Raw genomic sequence first — 23,097 nt, forward strand, 5'->3', positions numbered from 1 at the left:
TGGGTGTGATGGTGATGATGATACACAGTGATGATGATGCCCAAGGCTACCGTGGAAGAGATGCAGCAGGTCATTAAGTACTTACAGAACATAAAGACATTCTTCGTTTTATGGCACTTTAGCCTGAAGATACACTAACACTTAACCTAACCTTGGTTGGAGTATTTTTTTTCCTCATTCACACCAAGTGTGCGTGCGCGTGTGTGACATTGTGGGCGTCCCTGTTTCCAGGAGAACCGCCCGCCGCTCGGGCTGCTAGGCCACTCCCGGGGAGCGCGAGACTACACTGTTTCGGGGGCTCTTCTTGGCTCTCTCAGTGTGTATGCGAATGTGCTCGCTCGTGGAGTGTGTGTGAGTTTTCATCATTCGCCCGTGCAGGGGGCCGGTATAAAGCATGTAGTACCTGGATCACCTCGGGGTCTCGAGCCGTATTCCCACCGGGATCAAACGGAAAAACGGATTATATTACCCATTGTGGAATAGTATTAATGGACGCCTAACAGGGATCTAACGGGGGATTATAACGGCTGGAGGGGAGAGAGGGTTTCTCTTCTCGGTAAATGATCGGAGAGGAAGCTTCCATTTTGAGAGAGAATCATGGCGAGCGACTCCCCTGCCCGGAGCCTGGACGAGATAGACCTGTCAGCGCTACGGGTAAAGAGAGTGTGTGTGTGTTGATTGAGTGTTCGTGATAAAATGGAGACTGTATGAATGAGACACGGCGTCTCGAGCTCCTGCCCCATCCCCCGTTAACGACAGCCTCACTTTACCTTACTGACTGTGTGTGTGTGTGTGTGTGTGTGTGTGTGTGGTGTTGGCGTCCTCGAGCCATCTTTAACGGCCATGCACGCGACAACAACCGCTGATCAGATATAATTCATTTGGATCAACCGACGTCTGCTATAGCCTACTACAGCGATGCGACATAACAGCGATGCGACATAACAAGGAGAGGGGGGGTACAGGGGTAAAGAAAAGGAGTTGATGGTTTGATCCTCGTCTCTCCTCGGTAATGGCAACTCCCTCCCACGCGCTTTAGAACCTCGGAAAGCTTTTTTCCTCAACAATTGGAACGTGATGTAATGGAGCCCTGGGCCTGTGTGTGTGTGTGTGTGTGTACTGTAGTATAGCCCCCTCTGGATTTGGGGCAGATGTTCAACTGTCAGTCGTACAGCCTCACGCTGCCCCTGACACACACACACAGCCTACACACACACACACAGTTGAATAATATTAGAGATATCAGCAGAAGCAGTTTCCGCCATTTCGTGACATTGTGGGGAGTCGGTCACAGCGGCCTCATAGCACTAGTGTCTGTTGACAGCCTTTAGTCTTGCTGGGTGAGATGAGAGGCTCATTACAGGCAGGTCGTTACACAAGATGATCTTACCTGCAGTACCCGGATCAAGCCCCAACATGACCATGGCAGTTCTGTGTGTGTCTGTATGTGTGTTTGCTTGCTTGCATTTTCCCTAATATGGCAATGGCTGTGAATGATGCACATACTATGCAAATACATACACATTTGCGGAATACATTTACATTTAAGTCATTTAGCAGACGCTCTTATCCAGAGCGACTTGGACTGTGGAAATCTGGCACATCCATCAGCACACTGACTGATTCATCCTCTCTCTTGAGAAATGTAGCCAAACAATTTGCAGAGCTCTCTTTCTCCCAGCCTGTCTCCCTCACTAGTTATCTCTCTATCTCCTCCATCTACCTCTGATAGATGTATGACAGTTATTACACACACACACACCTGGCCTCTTTCTCTGAGCTCTTGTCCAGAGTCTGCAGCGTGACTGGAAATGAGGTCACAGAGAGGCAGAAAGCTGGGGAGGATTTCAGTGTTGTGCACATTACCCATGATCGATGGGCATTTACTCTTCCTGTTTGCCCTGGTCGGTCTCACTTCCCCTAGACCAGGGATGTCAAGCAAGACCTGATGAGAAGCCCTAGACAACCACGCAAAGGCACTATGGAGTTATTTTCCCTGGTTGACACAGACATGCTCAGGAAAGTGATATCACAGCTTAAGCCTTCTACCTGCCTTCTCAATCCTATCCCCACCACCTCCTTCAAAACTCTTGTTAATTGCATATCTGAAGAAGTGCACGCTATTATTATTATCTGACCCTGCTGGTCGTCTATGAACGTTTGAACATCTTGGCCATGTACTGTTATAATCTCCACCTGTCACAGCCAGAAGAGGACTGGCCACCCCTCAGAGCCTGGTTCCTCTCTAGGTTCCTTCCTAGATTCCTGCCTTTCTAGGGAGTTTTTCCTAGCCACCGTGCTTCTACATCTGCATTGCTTGCTGTTTGGGGTTTTAGGCTGGGTTTCTGTATATCACTTTGTGACATCGGCTGATGTAAAAAGGGATTTATAAATACATTTGATTGATCGTTAATTAATCCCTTTTCACAGGCACTTTCCCCTCTGCACTAAAAGCGGCTATGGTGAACCCGTTCTGAAGAAAGTAATCTAGAGTCTTCAGATCTTAGCAATTTCCGGCCAATCTCCATCCAACCAGTTCAGTTTATATATATTACCCCTTAGTAGCATTATCAGAAAGCACAGCATTGGCCTCCTGAGTGGCGCAGCGGTCTAAAGCACTGCATCGCAGTGCTTGAGGTGTCACTACAGACCCGGGTTTGATACCAGGCTGGTTCACAACTGACCGGGAGTCCCATAGGGCGGCGCACAATTGGCCCAGCGTCGTCCGGGTTAGGGGAGGGTTTGGCCGGTGGGGCTTTACTTGGCTCATCGCGCTCTAGCTACTCCTTGTGGCGGGCCGGGTGCCTGCAGGCTGACTCTGGTCGTCAGTTGAACAGTGTTTCCTTCAACACGTTGATGCAGCTGGCTTCCGGGTTAAGCGGGCGGGTGTTAAAACTTTTTAGGGATAGACCCTTTTTCCCCCAATTTTTGCCTAAATGACATACCCAAATCTAACTGCCTGTCGTTTAGGCCCTGAAGCAAGGAAGCACTTTCAAGTTTGTGGAAATGTGAATTGAATGTGGGAGAATATAACACAATAGATCTGGTAGAAGAAAATACAAAGAAAAAAACAACCAGTCTTTTTCAACCACCATCTTTGAAATGCTATCCAGCACTCTGGTTGTTATTCCGATAGTGTCCACAAGATGGCAGCAGTGTATGTGCAACGTTTCAGATGGATAATTTGAAGTATGAGTGAACTACAATACGTTTAGTGTTAAGTCCTCAGGTACATTTGGGCAAATCCTAAAGGAGACATTCATATTACATTTTTCTGCAAAAGTATCGTCAAATCTGTATACTTGGACTTTGATTTAGCTTTCCAAGTATTAGTAGCCATATTATAAGTTCAACATTTGCAAAACAACCAGTTTTCATAACTTCATAAATCTGAATTAGAGGTCGACCGATTATGATTTTTCAACAACGATACCGATTATTGGAGGACCAAAAAAAGCCGATACCGATTAATCGTACGATTTTATTTATATATATTTGTAATAATGACAATTACAACATGAAAAATGAACACTGATTTTAACTTAATATAATACATCAATAAAATCTATTTAGTCTCAAAAAAATAATGAAACATGCTCAATTTGGTTTAAATAATGCAAAAACACAGTTTTGGAGAAGAAAGTAAAAGTGCAATATGTGCCATGTAAAAAAGCTAACGTTTAAGTTCCTTGCTCAGAACATGAGAACATATGAAAGCTGGTGGTTCAATATTCCCAGTTTTTTAATATTCCCAGTTAAGAAGTTTTAGGTTGTAGTTATTATAGGAATTATAGGACTATTTCTCTCTATACCATTTGTATTTCATATACCTTTGACTATTGGATGTTCTAGTAGGCACTTTAGTTTTGCCAGCCTAATCTCAGGAGTTGATAGGTTTGAAATAAAAACAGCGCTGTGAAGCAAGCATTGCTAAGAGCTGCTGGTAAACGCAGTAAAGTTTGAATGAATGCTTACGAGCCTGCTGCCACCTACCACCGCTCAGTCAGACTGCTCTATCAAATATCAAATCATAGACTTAATTATAATATAATAAACAAAGAAATACGAGCCTTTGGTCATTAATATGGTCAAATCCGGAAACTATCATTTCGAAAACAAAACGTTTATTCTTTCAGTGAAATACAGAACCGTTCCGTATTTTATTGAACGGGCGGCAACCCTAGGTCTAAATATTGCTGTTACATTGTACAACCTTCAATGTTATGCCATAATTATGTAAAAGTCTGGCAAATTAGTTCGCAACGAGGCAGGAGGCCCAAAGTGTTGCATACATATACCCTGACTCTGCGTGCAATGAACGCAAGAGAAGTGACACAATTTCCCTCGAAAATATTGCCTGCTAACATTAATTTATTTTAACTAAATATGCAGGTTTAAAAATATATACTTCTGTGTATTGATTTTAAGAAAGGCATTGATGTTTATGGTTAGGTACATTCGTGCAACGATTGTGCTTTTTTCGCAAATGTGCTTAAATCATCACCCGTTTGGCGAAGTAGGCTGTGATTCGATGATAAATTAACAGGCACCGCATTGATTATATGCAACGCAGGACAAGCTAGTTAACCTAGTAATATCATCATCCATATGTAGTTAACTAGTGATTATGTGAAGATTGATTGTTTTTATAAGATAAGTTTAATGCTAGCTAGCAACTTACCTTGGCTCCTTTCTGCACTCGCGCGTAACAGGTGGTCAGCCTGCCACACAGTTTCCTCGTGGAATGTAATGTAATCGGCCATAATCGTCGTCCAAAAATGCAGATTACCTATTGTTATGAAAAATTGAAATCTTTACCAAAATGAAAAGGCATGCTGTTGTACAAGGTTTATAGCTACATTTTACGATATATACATGGTTTCCGGATACTCCTGTAAAGCCCAGCTCATTGGCTATCTAGCTAGCTTTGTTTGACCCCGATTGGTGCTTATTTGACAAAGAAACAGTCGTTCATGTGATAACCGCCCGCGTCATCGGCGTGCCATGAAGGCGTTGCTCTCTGACCAAATATGATGTCCTATAGGATATACAACACCCCTAATGATATAGTGAAGTCTTGATACCTTCTAGGATCTCTGAGGAATACATACGAACATGATTTGACTCGTTAAAACAACATTTAGGGTGAGATTTTCACAGATTCCTTTCTTTGCAAATTGAACGAGTGGAAATACAAACTCGATCGTGCATGCTATATGGACCTTTTTAGGATATGAAAAAGGATTTTATCTAACAAAACGAACACTTCATGTTTTCTCTGGGACCCTTTGGATGATAAATCAGAGAAAGAATTCAGAATGTACAGTTGAAGTCGGAAGTTTACATACACCTTAGCCAAATACATTTAAACTCAGTTTTTCACAATTCCTGACATTTAATCAGAGTAAAAATTCCCTGTCTTAGGTCAGTTAGGATCACCACTTTATTTTAAGAATGTAAAATGTCAGAATAATAGTAGAGAGAATTATTTATTTCATATTTTATTTATTTCATCACATTCCCAGTCGGTCAGAAGTTTACATACACTCAATGAGTATTTGGTAGCATTGCCTTTAAATTGTTTATCTTGGGGTCAAACGTTTCAGGTAGCCTTCCACAAGCTTCCCACAATAAGTTGGGTGAATGTTGGCCCATTCCTCCTGACAGAGCTGGTGTAACTGAGTCAGGTTTGTAGGCCTCCTTGCTCGCACACACTTTTTCAGTTCTGCCCACAAATTTTCTATAGGATTGAGATCAGGGCTTTGTGATGGCCACTCCAATACCTTGACTTTGTTGTCCTTAAGCCATTTTGCCACAACTTTGGAAGTATGCTTGGGGTCATTGTCCATTTGGAAGATCCATTTGCGACCAAGCTCCAACTTCCTGACTGATGTCTTGAGATGTTGCTTCAATATATCCACATAATTCTACTCCCTCATGATGCCATCTATTTTGTGAAGTGCATCAGTCCCTCCTGCAGCAAAGCACCCCCACAACATGATGCTGCCACCCCTGTGCTTCACAGTTGGGATGATGTTCTTCAGCTTGCAAACCTCCCCCTTTTTCCTCCAAATATAACGATAGTCATTATCGCCAAACAGTTCTATTTTTGTTTCATCAGACCAGAGGACATTTCTCAAAAAAGTATGATCTTTGTCCCTATGTGCAGTTGCAAACCGTAGTCTGGCTTTTTTATGGCGGTTTTGGAGCAGTGGCTTCTTCCTTGCTGAGTGGCCTTTCAGGTTATGTAGATATAGGTCTCGTTTTACTGTGGATGTAGATACTTTTGTACCTGTTTCCTCCAGCGTCTTCACAGGGTCCTTTGCTGTTGTTCTGGGATTGATTTGCACTTTTCACACCAAAGTTCGTTCATCTCTAGGAGACAGAACGCGTCTCCTTCCTGAGCGGTATGACGGCTGCGTGGTCCCATGTTTTTTTATACTTGCGTACTGTTGTTTGTACAGATGAACGTGGTACCTTCACGCGTTTGGAAATTGCTCCCATGGATGAACCAGACTTGTGGAGGTCTACAATTTTTGGCTGATTTATTTTGATTTTCCCATGATGTCAAGCAAAGAGGCACTGAGTTTTGAAGGTAGGCCTTGAAATACATCCACAGGTACACCTCCAATTGACTCAAATGACGTCAATTAGCCTATCAGAAGCTACTATAGCCATGACATCATTTTCTGGAATTTTCCAAGCTGTTTAAAGGCACAGTCAACTTAGTGTATGTAAACTTCTGACCCACTGGATTTGTGATACAGTGAATTATAAGTGAAATAATCTGTCTGTAAACAATTGTTGGAAAAATTACTTGTCATGCACAAAGTAGATGTACTTACCGACTTTCAAAAACTATAGTTTGTTAATAAGAAATTTGTGGAGTGGTTGAAAAACGAGTTTTAATGACTCCAACCTAAGTGTATGTAAACTTCCGACTTCAACTGTAAGTATACATTTCACCTTCAGAGGTGATTTTATCAAACCTATCGCGGTGAAAAAAGTGTTTTGTTGTTAGGAGCTCTCCTCAAACAATAGCATGGAATCTTTCCGCACTAATAGCTACTGTAAATTGGACAGTGCAGTTATATTAACAAGAATTTAAGCTTTCAGTCGATATAAGACACTTATATGTACCGACATTTGTTGTTTCTCTAAAATCTGCGATCTTGACAGAACACCGATCCTGAAGAAGTTCTAAGAAGCCCAGGTCATGTTCTGGAGGAGTTGCAGCGATGAAGCAAGATTTTAATTAGATCGCAATTGGATATCACGAAATTGGGGAGAAAAAGGGGGTAACATTTTTTAACTAAACACAGCATTAATTATCACTGCTACGCAGGTGATACACAACTTTACATTTCTGTGTCACCAGAGGATTTTAGCTCCACGGATAATGATTAGACTGTATTAGTGATTTAAATACTTAGATGGCTCACAACTTCAGCTAAATCAAACCAAGACCGAGATACTTATTGTTGGAGTGAAAGCACAGAGAGACAATCTGGCCACACATTTTCATTTGTGGGCAATAAAGATAAAACACCAAGTAAAAAACCTAGGTGTCCTTTTAGATTCTGAACTCAATTTCGAATCACACATTAGGAATGTGACCAAAATACGTGCTCCATGGCCAAGTGTGGTTGCTTTAAGTTGTGTATTTACAGTCTTTTATGTATCGCCTTGGAATCAACTTCAATTCAAAGATTCGTCCATTGTAGTTTGTTAAATGGCTTACAGAAATGAAGTATCAAAATGTAGACCTATCTTTGCTAAATATGTTAACTTGAACCCATTTGCAGTCTATGTAATTGCATGGCTTCAATAGCATTAGCACTGATATAGGGGCTATGCCTAATGTAAATTACATTATGGCTGAGCATGGACATGCCAAACATTGTCAATAAGCAAGATTCAATTCATTATTAATAAGGCCTAAAAAGAGAACAAATAATTAGAATTAAATTCTAAACAAAACAACTTTTTTTTTAATAGGCTATGTCACACTTACAGGCACCATAATGTCTCCCCGTGGGCATATCATATTAAAACAACGCAGACTATGGAGGATTACAGGCACCATCATTTCTCCCCGTGGTCATAGAATATTAAAACAACGCAGACTATGGAGGATTACAGGCACCATAATGTCTCCCCGTGGGCATATCATATTAAAACAACACAGACTATGGAGGATTACAGGCACCATAATGTCTCCCCGTGGGCATATCATATTAAAACAACACAGACTATGGAGGATTACAGGCACCATAATGTCTCCCCGTGGGCATATCATATTAAAACAACACAGACTATGGAGGATTACAGGCACCATAATGTCTCCCCGTGGGCATATCATATTAAAACAACACAGACTATGGAGGATTACAGGCACCATAATGTCTCCCCGTGGGCATATCATATTAAAACAACACAGACTATGGAGGGTTTTACGCACATCCAAACTTTCACAGTAGCTGGACAAAGATCCAATATAAATAAAATGGGAGAATGTCCACACACCGTTATACTGCTCCCATGTTTATGAACATAATCTGAACCATATTACAGATCAGATCACATTCAAACATCTCCAGAAGTTGCATTGCAAGAGCGCCACGGACGTTGTCACCATAAAACCAGGAAGGGGAATCATTCTAATATGTTTGGTTGTAATAAAATTCAACGAAAAACAAGTATTTTATTTAAAATACATTTAACGACAATAAATACATCTAAAATGTAATGATATCATAAAACCGGCAGGATGAAAAAGACAGTCATTGCTGTTGAACCTTCTTTATTGTAGGTCTAAGGGAGGGCTTGGGTTTTGAACATATCAAACAGAAAACAAGCCATTTTTTTCATGTTATAGATCATTTATAAATAAGGTTCTCATCTCTCCTTTCATGATGGGCATGGACACGTAGCCTACATCATGTTTTGGGGGGATTTATGCATATCCGAAACGGGACCTTGCTGGCTAAAATAATGTGGGGCTGCCTATAATGCATAGATAAAAAAGGGAATGTCAGCTCACTGTTTTACTCCTCTCAAACTTTATATTTTAATAAAGCTTTGATGATGAACAGTTATTTCCAAGCGGTCTCAGGAGCCAAACCCTTTATCAACAGTCTTGACTATACTTTGCGATTGCATTGGGCAGACAAAAAAAAAGCCTTCATTGGGCCTCCAGAGTGGAGCAGGGGTACAAAATAAATCAATCAGCTATGCTTGGTTTTGTATCAAATAATCAAATCAAATACAAAAACTAAAATACCACGTACATCAGGCTACTATAGTTATATGGGAAGTGTACGTCACAGCGGGATAGGCTGCGTTTCCTCTGTCAAAATTCATGCCATAACAAACTGTTACCGCTAAAACCAGATTTTGGTTGGTCTTAAATATCCCCATCAGCGCTGCCTAAAATGACCACTTTGGATCATGTTTTTAAGGACACATTCCAAATATTTCCACCCCTCCCATCTGAGCGTAAGCGAGCTGATATAAGACAGGTAAATTGACGAACCTGGCGTTAGGGCTAGAAAATGCCAGTTTTTACATGATGAAATGTAAACTAACGTGCGTTTGATACTAGAGCCACCTTAAGGCCAGCCGAAAATAGCACCCATAATCTCATATTTATGGTTTAATATCTAATGCTCTCATCTAGAGGGGTTAGTGACTAGGGCCTATGGGACGTGTCTGAGCCTTCACTCCCTGAGAGTTGTTTATATCAAGGGCCATTTAGAGATCAAGGATTAAATGAGGAGACTAATACATGAATCAGCTTCCAGACACCCTCATAACTTGAGTGGTATGAAACAAGAAAATTTGCACAATATTCATATTGACATTGCTATTAACGCACACATACACACGTATATGCATACACACTCACGCCAACCCATGACTCCAATGCTTTCCCCTTTCTCTCTCTCTCTCTCTCTCACACACACACACACACACACACACACACACACACACACACACACACACACACACACACACACACACACACACACACACACACACACACACACACACACACACACACACACACGTGTGAGGAGACATCTGTGTGTGGTGGTGCTAGTTTAAAGACAGAGAGGTTGTGTGTAGATGTCAACCTGTCTCTAGAGCAGTGTTCTAGGTTTAGAAGTGCTTCTGTTTGACCTTGAATAAAAAGGAATGTCACTTTTTTTTTGCAAATCCCATCTGGGAGTATGTGACTGATTTTCAACTCCACTATTCCCTGCTCTACCCCTATCTCTCTCAATCTCTCTCTCTTGCTCTCTTCACCTCTTTCGCTTTCACATACACACACTCTCTATGAGTCTATGTAGTCACAGTGTAGCGCTATAGATCTCAAGTCCTACTTTGTGTGTGTGTGTGGGGGGGGGTCAGATTCCACAGGGTCTGAATTCTTGAGTAAAGTTTCAATGCTTGACTAACTTCTCTCTCTTTTTCTCTCCTCTCTTCTCTCTTTCCTCTCCACTCTCTGCTCTCTCCCTCTCTCCACTCTCTGTTCTCTCCAGGACCCTGCTGGTATATTTGAGCTAGTGGAGTTGGTGGGAAATGGAACCTACGGGCAGGTCTACAAGGTAAGACACACCCCTCACCATACTCTCAACCTACAGCGTGCCTGAGGACGCCTCCCACTTGGGCTCTGCCACCAAAGACAGAAGCTAGGAAGATGGGCACAAACTGCTTTCCAATAGAAATCCCTGATCCCACTTGTAGGCGATGTTATGGCAATGTTGGCTAGCTAAGCTCGTCCGTAGAAACTAGATGTCGGCCGATTATGATTTTTCAAAACCGATGCCGATTATTGGAGGACCAAAAAAAGTTGCTACCGATTAATCGGTCGATTTTAAAAAATATATATATATTTGTAATAATGATAATTACAACAATACTGAATGAACACTTTATTTTAACATAATGTAATACATCAATAAAAATCTTTTTAGTCTCAAGTCAATAATGAAACATGTTCAATTTGGTTTAAATAATGCAAAAACAAAGTGTTGGAGAAGAAAGTAAAAGTGCAATATGTGCCATGTAAAAAAGCTAACGTTTAAGTTCCTTTCTCAGAACATGAGAACATATGAAAGCTGGTGGTTCAATATTCCCAGTTCTTCAATATTCCCAGTTAAGAAGTTTTAGGTTGTAGTTATTATAGGAATTATAGGACTATTTCTCTCTATACCATTTGTATTTCATATATCTTTGAATATTGGATGTTCTAATAGGCACTTTAGTATTGCCAGCCAGATCTCGGGAGTTGATAGGCTTGAAGTCATAGACAGCGCTGTGCTTCAAGCATTGCGAAGAGCTGCTGGCAAACGCAGGAAAGGGCTGTTTGAATGAATGCTTACGAGCCTGCTGCTGCCTACTACCGCTCAGTCAGACTGCTCTATCAAATATCAAATCATAGACATAATTATAATATAATAAACAAAGAAATACGAGCCTTTGGTCATTAATATGGTCAAATCCGGAAACTATCATTTCGAAAACAAAACGTTTATTCTTTCAGTGAAATACAGAACCGTTCCGTATTTTATTGAACGGGCGGCAACCCTAGGTCTAAATATTGCTGTTACATTGTACAACCTTCAATGTTATGCCATAATTATGTAAAATTCTTGCAAATTAATTACGGTCTTTGTTAGGAAGAAACAGTTCGCAAAGAGCCAGGCAGCCCAAACTGCTGCATATACCCTGACTCTGCTTGCACTGAACACAATTTCCCTAGTTAATATTGCCTGCTAACATGATTTTCTTTTAACTAAAGATGCAGGTTTAAAAAAATATACTTGTGTATTGATTTTAAGAAAGGCATTGATGTTTATGGTTAAGTACATTGGTTCAACAACAGTGCTTTTTTCGCGAATGCGCTTGGTAAATCATCACCTGTTTGTCGAAGTAGGCTGTGATTCAATGATAAATTAACAGGCAGGTAAGTTTAATGCTAGCTACGAACTTACCTCGGCTCCTTGCTGCAGTCGCATAACAGGTGGTCTCCTCGTGGAGTGCAATGTAATCGGCCATAATCGGCATCCAAAAATGCAGATTAACGATTGTTATGAAAACTTGAAATCGGCCCTAATTCATTGGCCCTAATTAATCGGCCATGCTGACCTCTAGTAGAAACACGTTATCTGGTCTAACGGTCATCTCACGTCAACATGTTAAGCTGTCTGTCCTGCAGCCTTATGCTGACACACACAGCCTGCACACACACGGTTGAATAATATTAGAGATAACAGCAGAAGCGGGTTCTGCCATTTTGTGTGTGTGTGTTTTGACAGCCTTTAGTCTTGCTGGGTGAGATGAGAGGCTCATTACAGGCAGGTCGTTACACAACATGATCTTACCTGCAGTACCCCGATCAAGCCCCAACATGATCATGGCCGTGCTGTGTGTGTCTGTATGTGTGTTTGCTTGCATTTTCCTTATATTCCTCATATCGTGAATGATACAGGTACTATGCAAACACACACACGCATGCACTACTGGTCAAAAGTTTTAGAACACCTACTCATTCAAGGGTTTTTCTTTATTTTTACTATTTTCTACATTGTAGAATAATAGTGAAGACATAAACTATTAAATAACACATATGGAATCATGTATTAACCAAAAAAGTGTTAAACAAATCAAAATATATTTTATATTTGAGATTCTTCAAATAGCCACCCTTTGCCTTGATGACAGCTTTGCACACTCTTGGCATTCTCTCAACCAGCTTCATGAGGTAGTCAACTGGAATGCACTTCAATAAACAGGTGTGCCTTCTTAAAAGTTAATTTGTGGAATTTCTTTCTTTCTTAATGCATTTGAGCCAATCAGTTGTGTTCTGACATGGTAGGGGGTATACAGAAGACAGCCCTATTTGGTAAAAGACAAAGTCCATATTATGGCAAGAACAGCCCAAATAAGCAAAGAGAAACAACAGTCCATCATTACTTTAAGACATGAAGGTCAGTCAATACAGAGCATTTCAAGAGATTTGAAAGTTTTTTCAAGTGCAGTTGCAAAAACCATAAAGCGCTATGATGAAACTGGCTCTCATGAAGACCGCCACAGGAAAGGAAGACCCAGAGTTACCTCTGCTGCAGAGGATAAGTTCATTACAGTTAACAGCCTCAGAAATTGCAGCCCAAATAAATGCTTCACAGAGTTCAAGTAACAGACACATCTCAACATCAACTGTTCAGAGGAGACTGTGTGAATCAGGCCTTCATGGTCGAATTGCTGCACAGAAACCACTACTAAAGGACACCAATAAGAAGAAGAGACTTGCTTGGGCCAAGAAACACAAGCAATGGACATTAGATCAGTGGAAATTTGTCCTTTGGTCTGGAGTCCAAATTTGAGATTTTTGGTTCCAACTGCCGTGTATTTGTGAGACACAGTGTGGGTGAACGGATGATCTCCGCATGTGTATTTCTCACCGTAAAGCATGGAGGAGGTGGTGTCATGGTGTGGGGGTGCTTTGCTGGTGACTCTGTGATTTATTTAGAATTCAAAGCACTCTTAATTAGTATGGCTACCACAGAATTCTGCAGCGATACGCTATCCCATCATCCAACACACCTCCAGGCTGTGTAAGGGCTATTTTACCAAGGAAAGTGATGGAGTGCTGCATCAGATGACTTGGCCTCCACAATCCCCCGACCTCAACCAAATTGAGATGGATTGGGATGAGTCGGACCGCAGAGTGAAGGAAAAGCACCCAACAAGTGCTCAGCATATGTGGGAACTTCTTCAAGACTGTTGGAAAAGCATTCCAGGTGAAGCTGGTAGAGAGAATGCCAAGAGTGTGCAAAGCTGTCATCAAGGCAAAGGGTGACTACTTTGAAGAATCTCAAATATAAAATATATTTTGATTTGTTTAACACTTTTTTTAGTTACTACATGTGTTATTTCATAGTTTTGATGTCTTCACTATTATTCTACAATGTAGAAAATAGTAAAAATAAAGAAACACCCTTGAATGAGTAGATGTTCTAAAACTTTTGACCGGTAGTGTACATACAAATTAGCGGTATCTTTGGAGTGCGGAAATCGAGAAAATTAGTAACAAAGAAAGAATTTTTCACTTCTCTCATTGACTTCTCAAACCCCAAACCACTGTTTTGTCTGCTTTGCAAGCGTTCCCGGAAGTATTGGGATGTAGCACCTGTGGGTTTACAAACTTCGTGGTGCCACCTTTCACTGACCTGTTAGAGCTTAACAGTGAGGTGCTGATGAGTTTTATTTGCCGACATGTTTTTCACTTCAGGGCCCAGTTGAGAATCAACTCCTGGCCCCTAAACCCAAGCACTTGTGTAGATCTGAAAACACAAAGTGTAGCTAGTATTTCTTACCTCTTCAATCTCCAAGAAACAATGGGTTTGGTGCTAGGGGTTGTTTTTGGACAGGGCCCAGGTATCGATGCACTCGGTTGCACTTAAAAAAAAGATACCTTTTTATTTAACTAGGAAAGTCAGTGAAGAACAAATTATTTTTTACAATGACGGCCTAGGAACAGTGGGTTAACTGCCTTGTTCAGGGGTTTTTACCTGATTTTTACCTTGTCAGCTCGGGGATTCGATCTTGCAACGTTTCGGTTACTAGCCCAACGCTCTAACCACAAGGCTACCTGCCGCCCCAAAAGCACTTGCTTTCTCTGCCAGTGACTTTTCACGTCAAATCGCTCTGATGCACTTGTTGTAAGCTAACTTGTGGGATTACAGCCAGGGTTGGCTGTATAGGGAGTCTTTTGCAAACTGTTTGTCAGACAGAGATGGGTAGGTTGGTGTGAAGCTGTAGGCCTAATTGTTTCCATGTTATCTATCTTTTCCCTGGAAGACAAATTTCTCATAGCCCCTTCTGTCCTTCTCTCTTCCTCTATCTCTCCATGTCTCCATGTCTCGTCTGTCTGTCTCTCTGTCTCTCTCTCTCTTGTGTGTTGGGTCTAATAAGTAGAGTAAAAGTACTCCAACAGATCAGGAATGTGAGGCGTGTCTGAACCAATGAGTGTTTTTATGCCTCAGGACACCTACAAAGGGAGCATTCTGTCCTTTTCTCTCCACACACACACATATCCCTACACACACACACACACACATACATACTGCTACACACACACCCCTACACACACACACACATTACCGCTCTATCCAGTTCAATTCTGTTTTATCCATTTCGATGTCTATTGATTCCAGTATTATTTTATCTGTGTTATACACTGAGTGTACAAAACATTAGGAACACATGCTCTTTCCTTGACATTGACTGACCAGGTAAATCCAGGTGATCCCTTATTCATTTCACTTGTAATATCCACTACAATAAGTGTAGATGAAGGGGAAGAGACAGGTTAAAGAAGGATTTTTAAGCCTTGAGATTCAGACATGGATTGTGTGTGTGTGCCATTCAGAGGGTGAATGGGCAAGACAAAAGACTGTGCCTTTGAACGGGGTATGGAAATGGGTGCTAGGCGCAGCGGTTGCTGGGTTTTTCACACTCTACAGTTTCCCATGTGTATCAAGATTGGTCCACCACCCAAAGGACATCCAGCCAACTTGACACAGCTGTGGAAGTCAACATGGGTCAGCATCTCTGTGGAACACTTTCAACACCTTGTCGAGAACAGAAGAGTCTGAATTTGAACAGTTTGGCTCAGCTTCTCTGCCTTTCAAATACATTCAGTGTGTCTGATGCAATACTAGGAAACAGATACGGTGTCTGTGTGTGTTGTAACCCCAGCTCACATGTCTGCCTGTCTGGACCACAGTGTAAAAATCCCTGTGACTAAACAACGTGCCAGGCCTGTTGCTAGGCTACCTCGAGGAAGTGTTTCTATGTGTTATGGCAGTGATGTGGGAATTCTTCCTCACTATAAAGGCAAACACTCTATCCGCATCTTATCTTACGTGATGTTTTTTGTATTATTTAACTTCCCTACTGTAAAGTAGCTTCCTCTGCTGGCAGCTGATATACAGCAGATCTAGATGGAGCCTTGTCAATGCGCATCAGAGGCAGCCGTTTGGGTTGACCTGCTGGCGGTCAGCCATCTTGGTCAGGCTGAGAGCTGGGTGACAGGCTGTGGCTCTGGGACCAAAACACACACATTACAGGATGGTAATGTTGGCAAAACTGATTTATTTCAGGCTCTCTCGCTCTGTCTTTTTTTCAGGGTCGGCATGTCAAAACAGGCCAGCTTGCGGCCATCAAAGTTATGGACGTCACTGGCGTAAGTCACGTGTGCGCTCACACACACATATAAAGAAAACTATCTCAAATTGTTCTCAACTGTGTTTGTATCACTATAAGGTGTGTGTGTGTGTTCCAGGATGAGGAAGAGGAGATTAAAGCAGAGATCAACATGTTGAAGAAGTACAGCCACCATCGGAACATTGCTACCTATTACGGTGCCTTCGTCAAGAAGAACCCACCTGGTATCGACGACCAGCTATGGGTACGTACGTGTTGGCATGACTGTGAGTTCTGTTCAGTTTGTGTGTTCATCTCTCCGTGTCCCTTTCTGTGTCTCTCTGTCTCTGTGTAGTTGGTGATGGAGTTCTGTGGGGCAGGCTCGGTAACAGATCTGATTAAGAACACCAAGGGGAACTCTCTGAAGGAGGAGTGGACTGCCTACATCTGCAGAGAGATCCTCAGGGTACCACCCTCTATCTAGAACTAATGCAATCAACACATTTGGAATGAGACCTAATGAAATAATCTCTTCTAATTACCAACCTCTCTCTATCTATTGCTAGGGTCTGACCCATCTCCACCAACACAAGGTCATCCACAGAGACATCAAGGGTCAGAATGTCCTGCTGACAGAGAATGCAGAGGTCAAATTGGGTGAGACAGGCATGCAGACAGACAGGCATGCAGACAGACAGGCATGCAGACAGACAGGCATGCAGACAGACAGGCATGCATGCAGACAGGCATGCAGACGGGCATGCAGACGGGCATGCAGACAGCTAACTGTTTAAACGTGTGTGTGTGTGTGTTCCAGTGGACTTCGGTGTGAGTGCTCAGTTGGACCGTACGGTGGGGAGGAGGAACACGTTTATAGGAACGCCCTATTGGATGGCTCCTGAAGTCATCGCCTGCGACGAAAACCCCGAGGCCACCTACGACTTCAAGGTACCTTAGCACACTGTGTGTGTGTGTTTGTTTCAGGGTTTAGTGTGTTTTCCCTTGTCATCTCCTCCATCCCTCCTAACTTCTCTCTCTCTCTCAGAGTGATCTGTGGTCTCTGGGTATTACGGCTATAGAGATGGCAGAAGGAGCACCGCGTAAGTACCAGCGCCAACCACAACACAGGCTGGCACAACACCGTGACATTAGACACTATCAGACGTTGTGTGCGTTGGTTGGGGGTGTTGTGGTTTGTTATTGGGGGTATCTTGAGATGGGTATTGTGTGTGTGTGTGTGTGTGTGTGTGTGTGTGTGTGTGTTAAGGCTCTGGTGTTAACCCTTTATTTTTCTCTCTGCAGCACTGTGTGACATGCACCCAATGAGGGCTCTCTTCCTGATCCCCAGGAACCCTGCCCCCAGACTCAAGTCCAAGAAGTGGTGAGTTACCAAAAACATTCACACTCACACACACACTCACACAAGCATTCACTATGTTGTCACTGTTTGTGTTCAGGTCTAAGAAGTTCCAGTCGTTCATTGAGAGTTGCTTGGTGAAGAGTCATGGTCAGAGACCCAACACAGAACAGCTGTTGAAGCACCCCTTCATCAGAGAGCTGCCCAACGAACGCCAGGTCCGCATCCAACTGAAGGACCACATCGACAGAACCAAGAAGAAACGTGGGGAGAGAGGTGAGACACACAACAGAGGGCTCAGATCCCACTGACGTGTGTTTGTAACTGCTTAATGTGTGTTTCTAACCGTGTGTTACAGATGAGACAGAGTATGAGTACAGTGGCAGTGAGGAAGAGGAGGAGGAACGGGACATGGGGGAACCAAGGTAGGGGGCCTGTGTTTTTTTTCTGTGCTTGTGCATGCGTCTTTGCTTCCAAATGAGATTTACGCTCATCAACCTTCCCTCTCCTATCTCTTCTCTCATTGGTCCTTGTCCAGCTCCATCATCAACATCCCTGGGGAGTCGACATTGAGGCGGGACTTCCTGCGGCTGCAGCTGGCCAATAAGGAGCGTTCTGAGGCTCTGCGGAGGCAGCAGTTGGAGCAACAGCAGAACGAGGAACACAAACGCCTCCTGTTGGCCGAGCGACAGAAACGCATAGAGGAGCAGAAAGAACAGAGGAGGAGACTGGAGGAGGTAGAGCTGTTGGGAAGACCAGCACCTGAACCGTACTCTGCTGCCTCAGATCCTTTCTGTTCACGTTGCCTTTTCCAGCACAGCTCAGCTTGATGACATATCTGGTGCCAGCTTTGAAAACCTATATAAAAAGATGCTGACACTATACCATTCATTCTCTCCCTCCCTCCCTCCATCTCTCTCTCTTTCTCCAACAGCAACAGCGTAGGGAACGTGAGATGAGGAAGCAGCAGGAGAGAGAACAGAGAAGACGCTATGAAGAGATGGAACAACTACGGAGAGATGAGGAGAGGAGGCACGCGGAGAGAGAACAGGTACACACACAGGTAACAAACACTCAGGTGCGCACACACCCACCCACACGCTCTCTTTCTTTCTCTCTCTCTCTCTCTCTCTCTCTCTCTCTCTCTCTCTCTCTCTCTCTCTCTCTCTCACACAAACACACACATTAAATACACACATCAACTAGGATTCACCCCATTCTGCCAGAGCTCTTTTGCAGACCAGATATATACTTACATAGACCAGTCATGAGGCTGACATTTAGGTGTTATGAGGCCAGGTGTAATAAGGGTCTGGGTCAACGATCTGGATGGTTCTCCTTCACTAATGTTTCTCTTTCACTCCATGTAATTCTCACTCTCTAAAACATCTTGTTTTTCTATCTTACACACTCGATTCAATACTAAATACTAAGTCTCTTTTTTTGGTAATGCTGTTTTCTTTTCTTACTGCTCTCTCTCTCACCCTCTCTCTCTCTCTCTTTTCTCCCTTTTCTCCCTCTCTTACCACGTCTCCTCTCTTCTATGTTGGTTTTAATCTTTACTTCTGGTTCTTTCTCTCTTTCAACAAATCTCCTTAATCTGTCCGTGTACAACCTCTCACACTTTCTCTTTGTCATCTTTTCTCTCCTTTCTCCTCCTCTCTCTACGTCACTCTATTTCTGCCTCCTCCGACTGCTCTGATGACTCACATGGCTGCTCTCCTACTGCTCTGATTGGCTGATATCCTGGCTGTCTGGCCTGTGATTGGTTAGGAGTATATCCGTAGGCAGCTGGAGGAGGAGCAAAGACAGCTGGAGATTCTACAGCAACAACTACTCCAGGAGCAGGCTCTACTGATGGTAACCTCTCACCCCTGAGTCCTCAGCCTATCACTGCTAACCCTTCACTCAGTGGCGTATCCAGAACATTTTAAATGGGGTGGCCAAGGTGGGGCACAGACCCAGTTTAGGGGGGCCATAACATTTTGAACCTTAATCAATGCGAGGTGGATTTTTTCCAATATAATTAGGATGGTTCAACACCAGTGGAGGGTGCTGCTTTGAAAAACTGATGAGGACGCACCACACAGACTGCAAAGCTTGTTTTAAAAACTGTCTAAGACAAATCATTTTAACCTAAAACATTTATTAACGGCATTTATAGTAAAATATTATGGGGAATGGGGTAAGGAAAGTTCGTCTAGGGAGTAGCACTGCAGGACAGGCTCATCATGGACGGTGATGAAGAAGAGCTCAGCTCTTCCACTTATGACAGGCCCGTGGGCCTCCCTCTAGACATGCCACTTCTTCACAATGGCTATCTAGCTCTCTACTACTCCACATCTCCGTGTAGCCTCCACAACAACCCCATAGCTCTCTACTCCTACACCACATCTCCGTGTAGCCTCCACAACAACCCCATAGCTCTCTACTCCTACTCCACATCTCCGTGTAGCCTCCACAACAACCCCATAGCTCTCTACTACTCCACATCTCCGTGTAGCCTCCACAACAACCCCATAGCTCTCTACTACTCCACATCTCTGTGTAGCCTCCACAACAACCCCATAGCTCTCTCTACTACTCCACATCTCTGTGTAGCCTCCACAACAACCCCATAGCTCTCTACTACTCCACATCTCCGTGTAGCCTCCACAACAACCCCATAGCTCTCTACTACTCCACATCTCCGTGTAGCCTCCACAACAACCCCATAGCTCTCTACTCCTACTCCACATCTCCGTGTAGCCTCCACAACAACCCCATAGCTCTCTACTCCTACTCCACATCTCCGTGTAGCCTCCACAACAACCCCATAGCTCTCTACTACTCCACATCTCCGTGTAGCCTCCACAACAACCCCATAGCTCTCTACTACTCCACATCTCCGTGTAGCCTCCACAACAACCCCATAGCTCTCTCTACTACTCCACATCTCTGTGTAGCCTCCACAACAACCCCATAGCTCTCTACTACTCCACATCTCCGTGTAGCCTCCACAACAACCCCATAGCTCTCTACTACTCCACATCTCTGTGTAGCCTCCACAACAACCCCATAGCTCTCTACTACTCCACATCTCCGTGTAGCCTCCACAACAACCCCATAGCTCTCTACTACTCCACATCTCCGTGTAGCCTCCACAACAACCCCATAGCTCTCTACTACTCCACATCTCCGTGTAGCCTCCACAACAACCCCATAGCTCTCTACTCCTACTCCACATCTCCGTGTAGCCTCCACAACAACCCCATAGCTCTCTACTACTCCACATCTCCGTGTAGCCTCCACAACAACCCCATAGCTCTCTACTACTCCACATCTCCGTGTAGCCTCCACAACAACCCCATAGCTCTCTACTACTCCACATCTCCGTGTAGCCTCCACAACAACCCCATAGCTCTCTCTACTACTCCACATCTCTGTGTAGCCTCCACAACAACCCCATAGCTCTCTACTACTCCACATCTCCGTGTAGCCTCCACAACAACCCCATAGCTCTCTACTACTCCACATCTCCGTGTAGCCTCCACAACAACCCCATAGCTCTCTACTACTCCACATCCCCGTGTAGCCTCCACAACAACCCCATAGCTCTCTACTACTCCACATCTCCGTGTAGCCTCCACAACAACCCCATAGCTCTCTACTACTCCACATCTCCGTGTAGCCTCCACAACAACCCCATAGCTCTCTACTACTCCACATCTCCGTGTAGCCTCCACAACAACCCCATAGCTCTCTACTCCTACTCCACATCTCCGTGTAGCCTCCACAACAACCCCATAGCTCTCTACTACTCCACATCTCCGTGTAGCCTCCACAACAACCCCATAGCTCTCTACTACTCCACATCTCCGTGTAGCCTCCACAACAACCCCATAGCTCTCTACTACTCCACATCTCCGTGTAGCCTCCACAACAACCCCATAGCTCTCTACTACTCCACATCTCCGTGTAGCCTCCACAACAACCCCATAGCTCTCTACTACTCCACATCTCCGTGTAGCCTCCACAACAACCCCATAGCTCTCTTGTGGCGCCAGCATATACATTGTGTTGTTGCGTTCCTCTCCTTGTAAACCGTGTGTGTGTGTGTGTGTGTGTGTGTGTGTGTGTGTGTGTATCTACAGGAGTACAAGCGTAAGCAGATGGAGGAGCAGCGGCAGGCTGAGCGTCTCCAGAGACAGCTGCAGCAGGAGAGAGCCTACCTGGTGTCCTTACAGCAGCAGCAGCAGGAGCCACGGCCACAAGACAACAAACAGCTGTACCACTACAAAGACACAGCCCCCAATAACGACAAGCCTGCCTGGGCCAAGGAGGTACTGTTGATACACACAGCACTTGTGCACAGGTTCAGGTCATGTGGTTGCACCAGCAGTGTAGTTTGCAACGCTGACATCGTCTCCTACAATGATCTCTCTTTCTCGCTTCCAAAAGCAGGATTGATGTTTTCTGAAGAATTGGAGCCCTGTAGCATTGCTATGTCTGAACTTTAAGATATCTGACAACATCTCTCTCTTACTCAGACACACAGCGTCTCCGTCATGGACAGATCCTCTACTGGTTTATGTGTTTGAAAAGTCTTCTTCAGGTTCTGCCATGGTAATGTGTGTGTGAACTGACAGTATGTCCACCTGTATGTGTGTGTGATGTTCTGTATGGCGCCCCCTGTCTCTAGGTGATGCGTCGAGCCCAGAGTAACTCCCCTCGTATACCTCCCAAGAAGCACCACTCCTTTAACCTGCCTGGAGACACCAGCCTATCACACCTCCTCCTGCTCCCTGGTTACAAACCCCGCTCCCGCCCCCCCTCCTACCCTGCCCAATCAAGTCACTCCAAGGAGAGGCTCCTCCAATTTGAAGGCAATAATGTGACTGTTCCGTGTATACGTGTGTCCTGCGCCTCTGATCCTGCCCCTGACTTCCCTTATCCAATCCTGCATCATCCTGAGGCCAGAAGGAGGAGCCCTGAGGGAAGAGTCCAGGAGTCTAGGGGGAGGAGTCCAGGTCGACTGGTCAGTCAGGGAGACATACCCACTTCCTGTTTGTCTAACACACTTCCTCCCCCTCTCTCTCTCCAGAGGTGGACTAACATTACTCGACTGGTGTGTCTGGGGAAGCTCTCTCTTTTCCTTCCCTCCTTTCTTCTGGACGTGACTTTCCTGTCCCTATTAACAATTTTCTCTTCCCTTGCACCAGGAGATGGACTCCTGAAAAAACCTTGCCTGGAATGTTCTATGTTCTAGAATGGTGGCTGGTGTTTTCTAGAACAACTTTTTTACCTCTCTATGTTCTGGAATGGTGCCTGGCATCTTTTAGAATGGTCATAGATGTACTTTCAGAGACTAACAGACTTGTCATTTCTAGATTATCGTCTGTAACTGTGCTATGAACCCCTTCCTCCCATCTGGCTCTTCATCTAGTCTTTACACCCTGATCGGTCTCCTTCAGAATCTCAGCTCTTCAAACGGAATGTTTTAGTCTGCTTCATGTTCAGGCACCAGGCTTCTCCCAGGGACACAC

General features: G+C 43.9%; 1 protein-coding gene across 13 annotated transcripts in view; it reads left to right on the plus strand.

The window, feature by feature from the left end:
* The first annotated feature begins 273 nt into the window (after window positions 1-273).
* LOC115151882 (TRAF2 and NCK-interacting protein kinase) overlaps window positions 274-23,097 on the plus strand; it is a 60,553-nt gene continuing 37,729 nt past the window's right edge. For 5 of the 13 annotated variants that reach the window (XM_029696204.1, XM_029696263.1, XM_029696245.1 and 2 more), the window contains exons 1-16: window positions 274-654; window positions 10,545-10,610; window positions 16,199-16,255; window positions 16,355-16,480; window positions 16,571-16,681; window positions 16,782-16,872; window positions 17,033-17,163; window positions 17,261-17,315; window positions 17,518-17,596; window positions 17,673-17,848; window positions 17,931-17,997; window positions 18,111-18,309; window positions 18,507-18,635; window positions 19,346-19,432; window positions 21,706-21,894; window positions 22,254-22,589. In XM_029696204.1, the coding sequence (XP_029552064.1) occupies window positions 598-654; window positions 10,545-10,610; window positions 16,199-16,255; window positions 16,355-16,480; window positions 16,571-16,681; window positions 16,782-16,872; window positions 17,033-17,163; window positions 17,261-17,315; window positions 17,518-17,596; window positions 17,673-17,848; window positions 17,931-17,997; window positions 18,111-18,309; window positions 18,507-18,635; window positions 19,346-19,432; window positions 21,706-21,894; window positions 22,254-22,589 (1,956 nt within the window). In that variant the 5' untranslated portion in view covers window positions 274-597. The remainder of the gene's footprint in view (window positions 655-10,544; window positions 10,611-16,198; window positions 16,256-16,354; window positions 16,481-16,570; window positions 16,682-16,781; window positions 16,873-17,032; window positions 17,164-17,260; window positions 17,316-17,517; window positions 17,597-17,672; window positions 17,849-17,930; window positions 17,998-18,110; window positions 18,310-18,506; window positions 18,636-19,345; window positions 19,433-21,705; window positions 21,895-22,253; window positions 22,590-23,097) is intronic. The other 8 variants (XM_029696279.1, XM_029696294.1, XM_029696286.1 and 5 more) reach the window with 6 other exon arrangements.

Source organism: Salmo trutta, chromosome 2 (assembly GCF_901001165.1).
Source record: "Salmo trutta chromosome 2, fSalTru1.1, whole genome shotgun sequence".
NCBI classification, from domain to species: Eukaryota; Metazoa; Chordata; class Actinopteri; order Salmoniformes; family Salmonidae; genus Salmo; species Salmo trutta.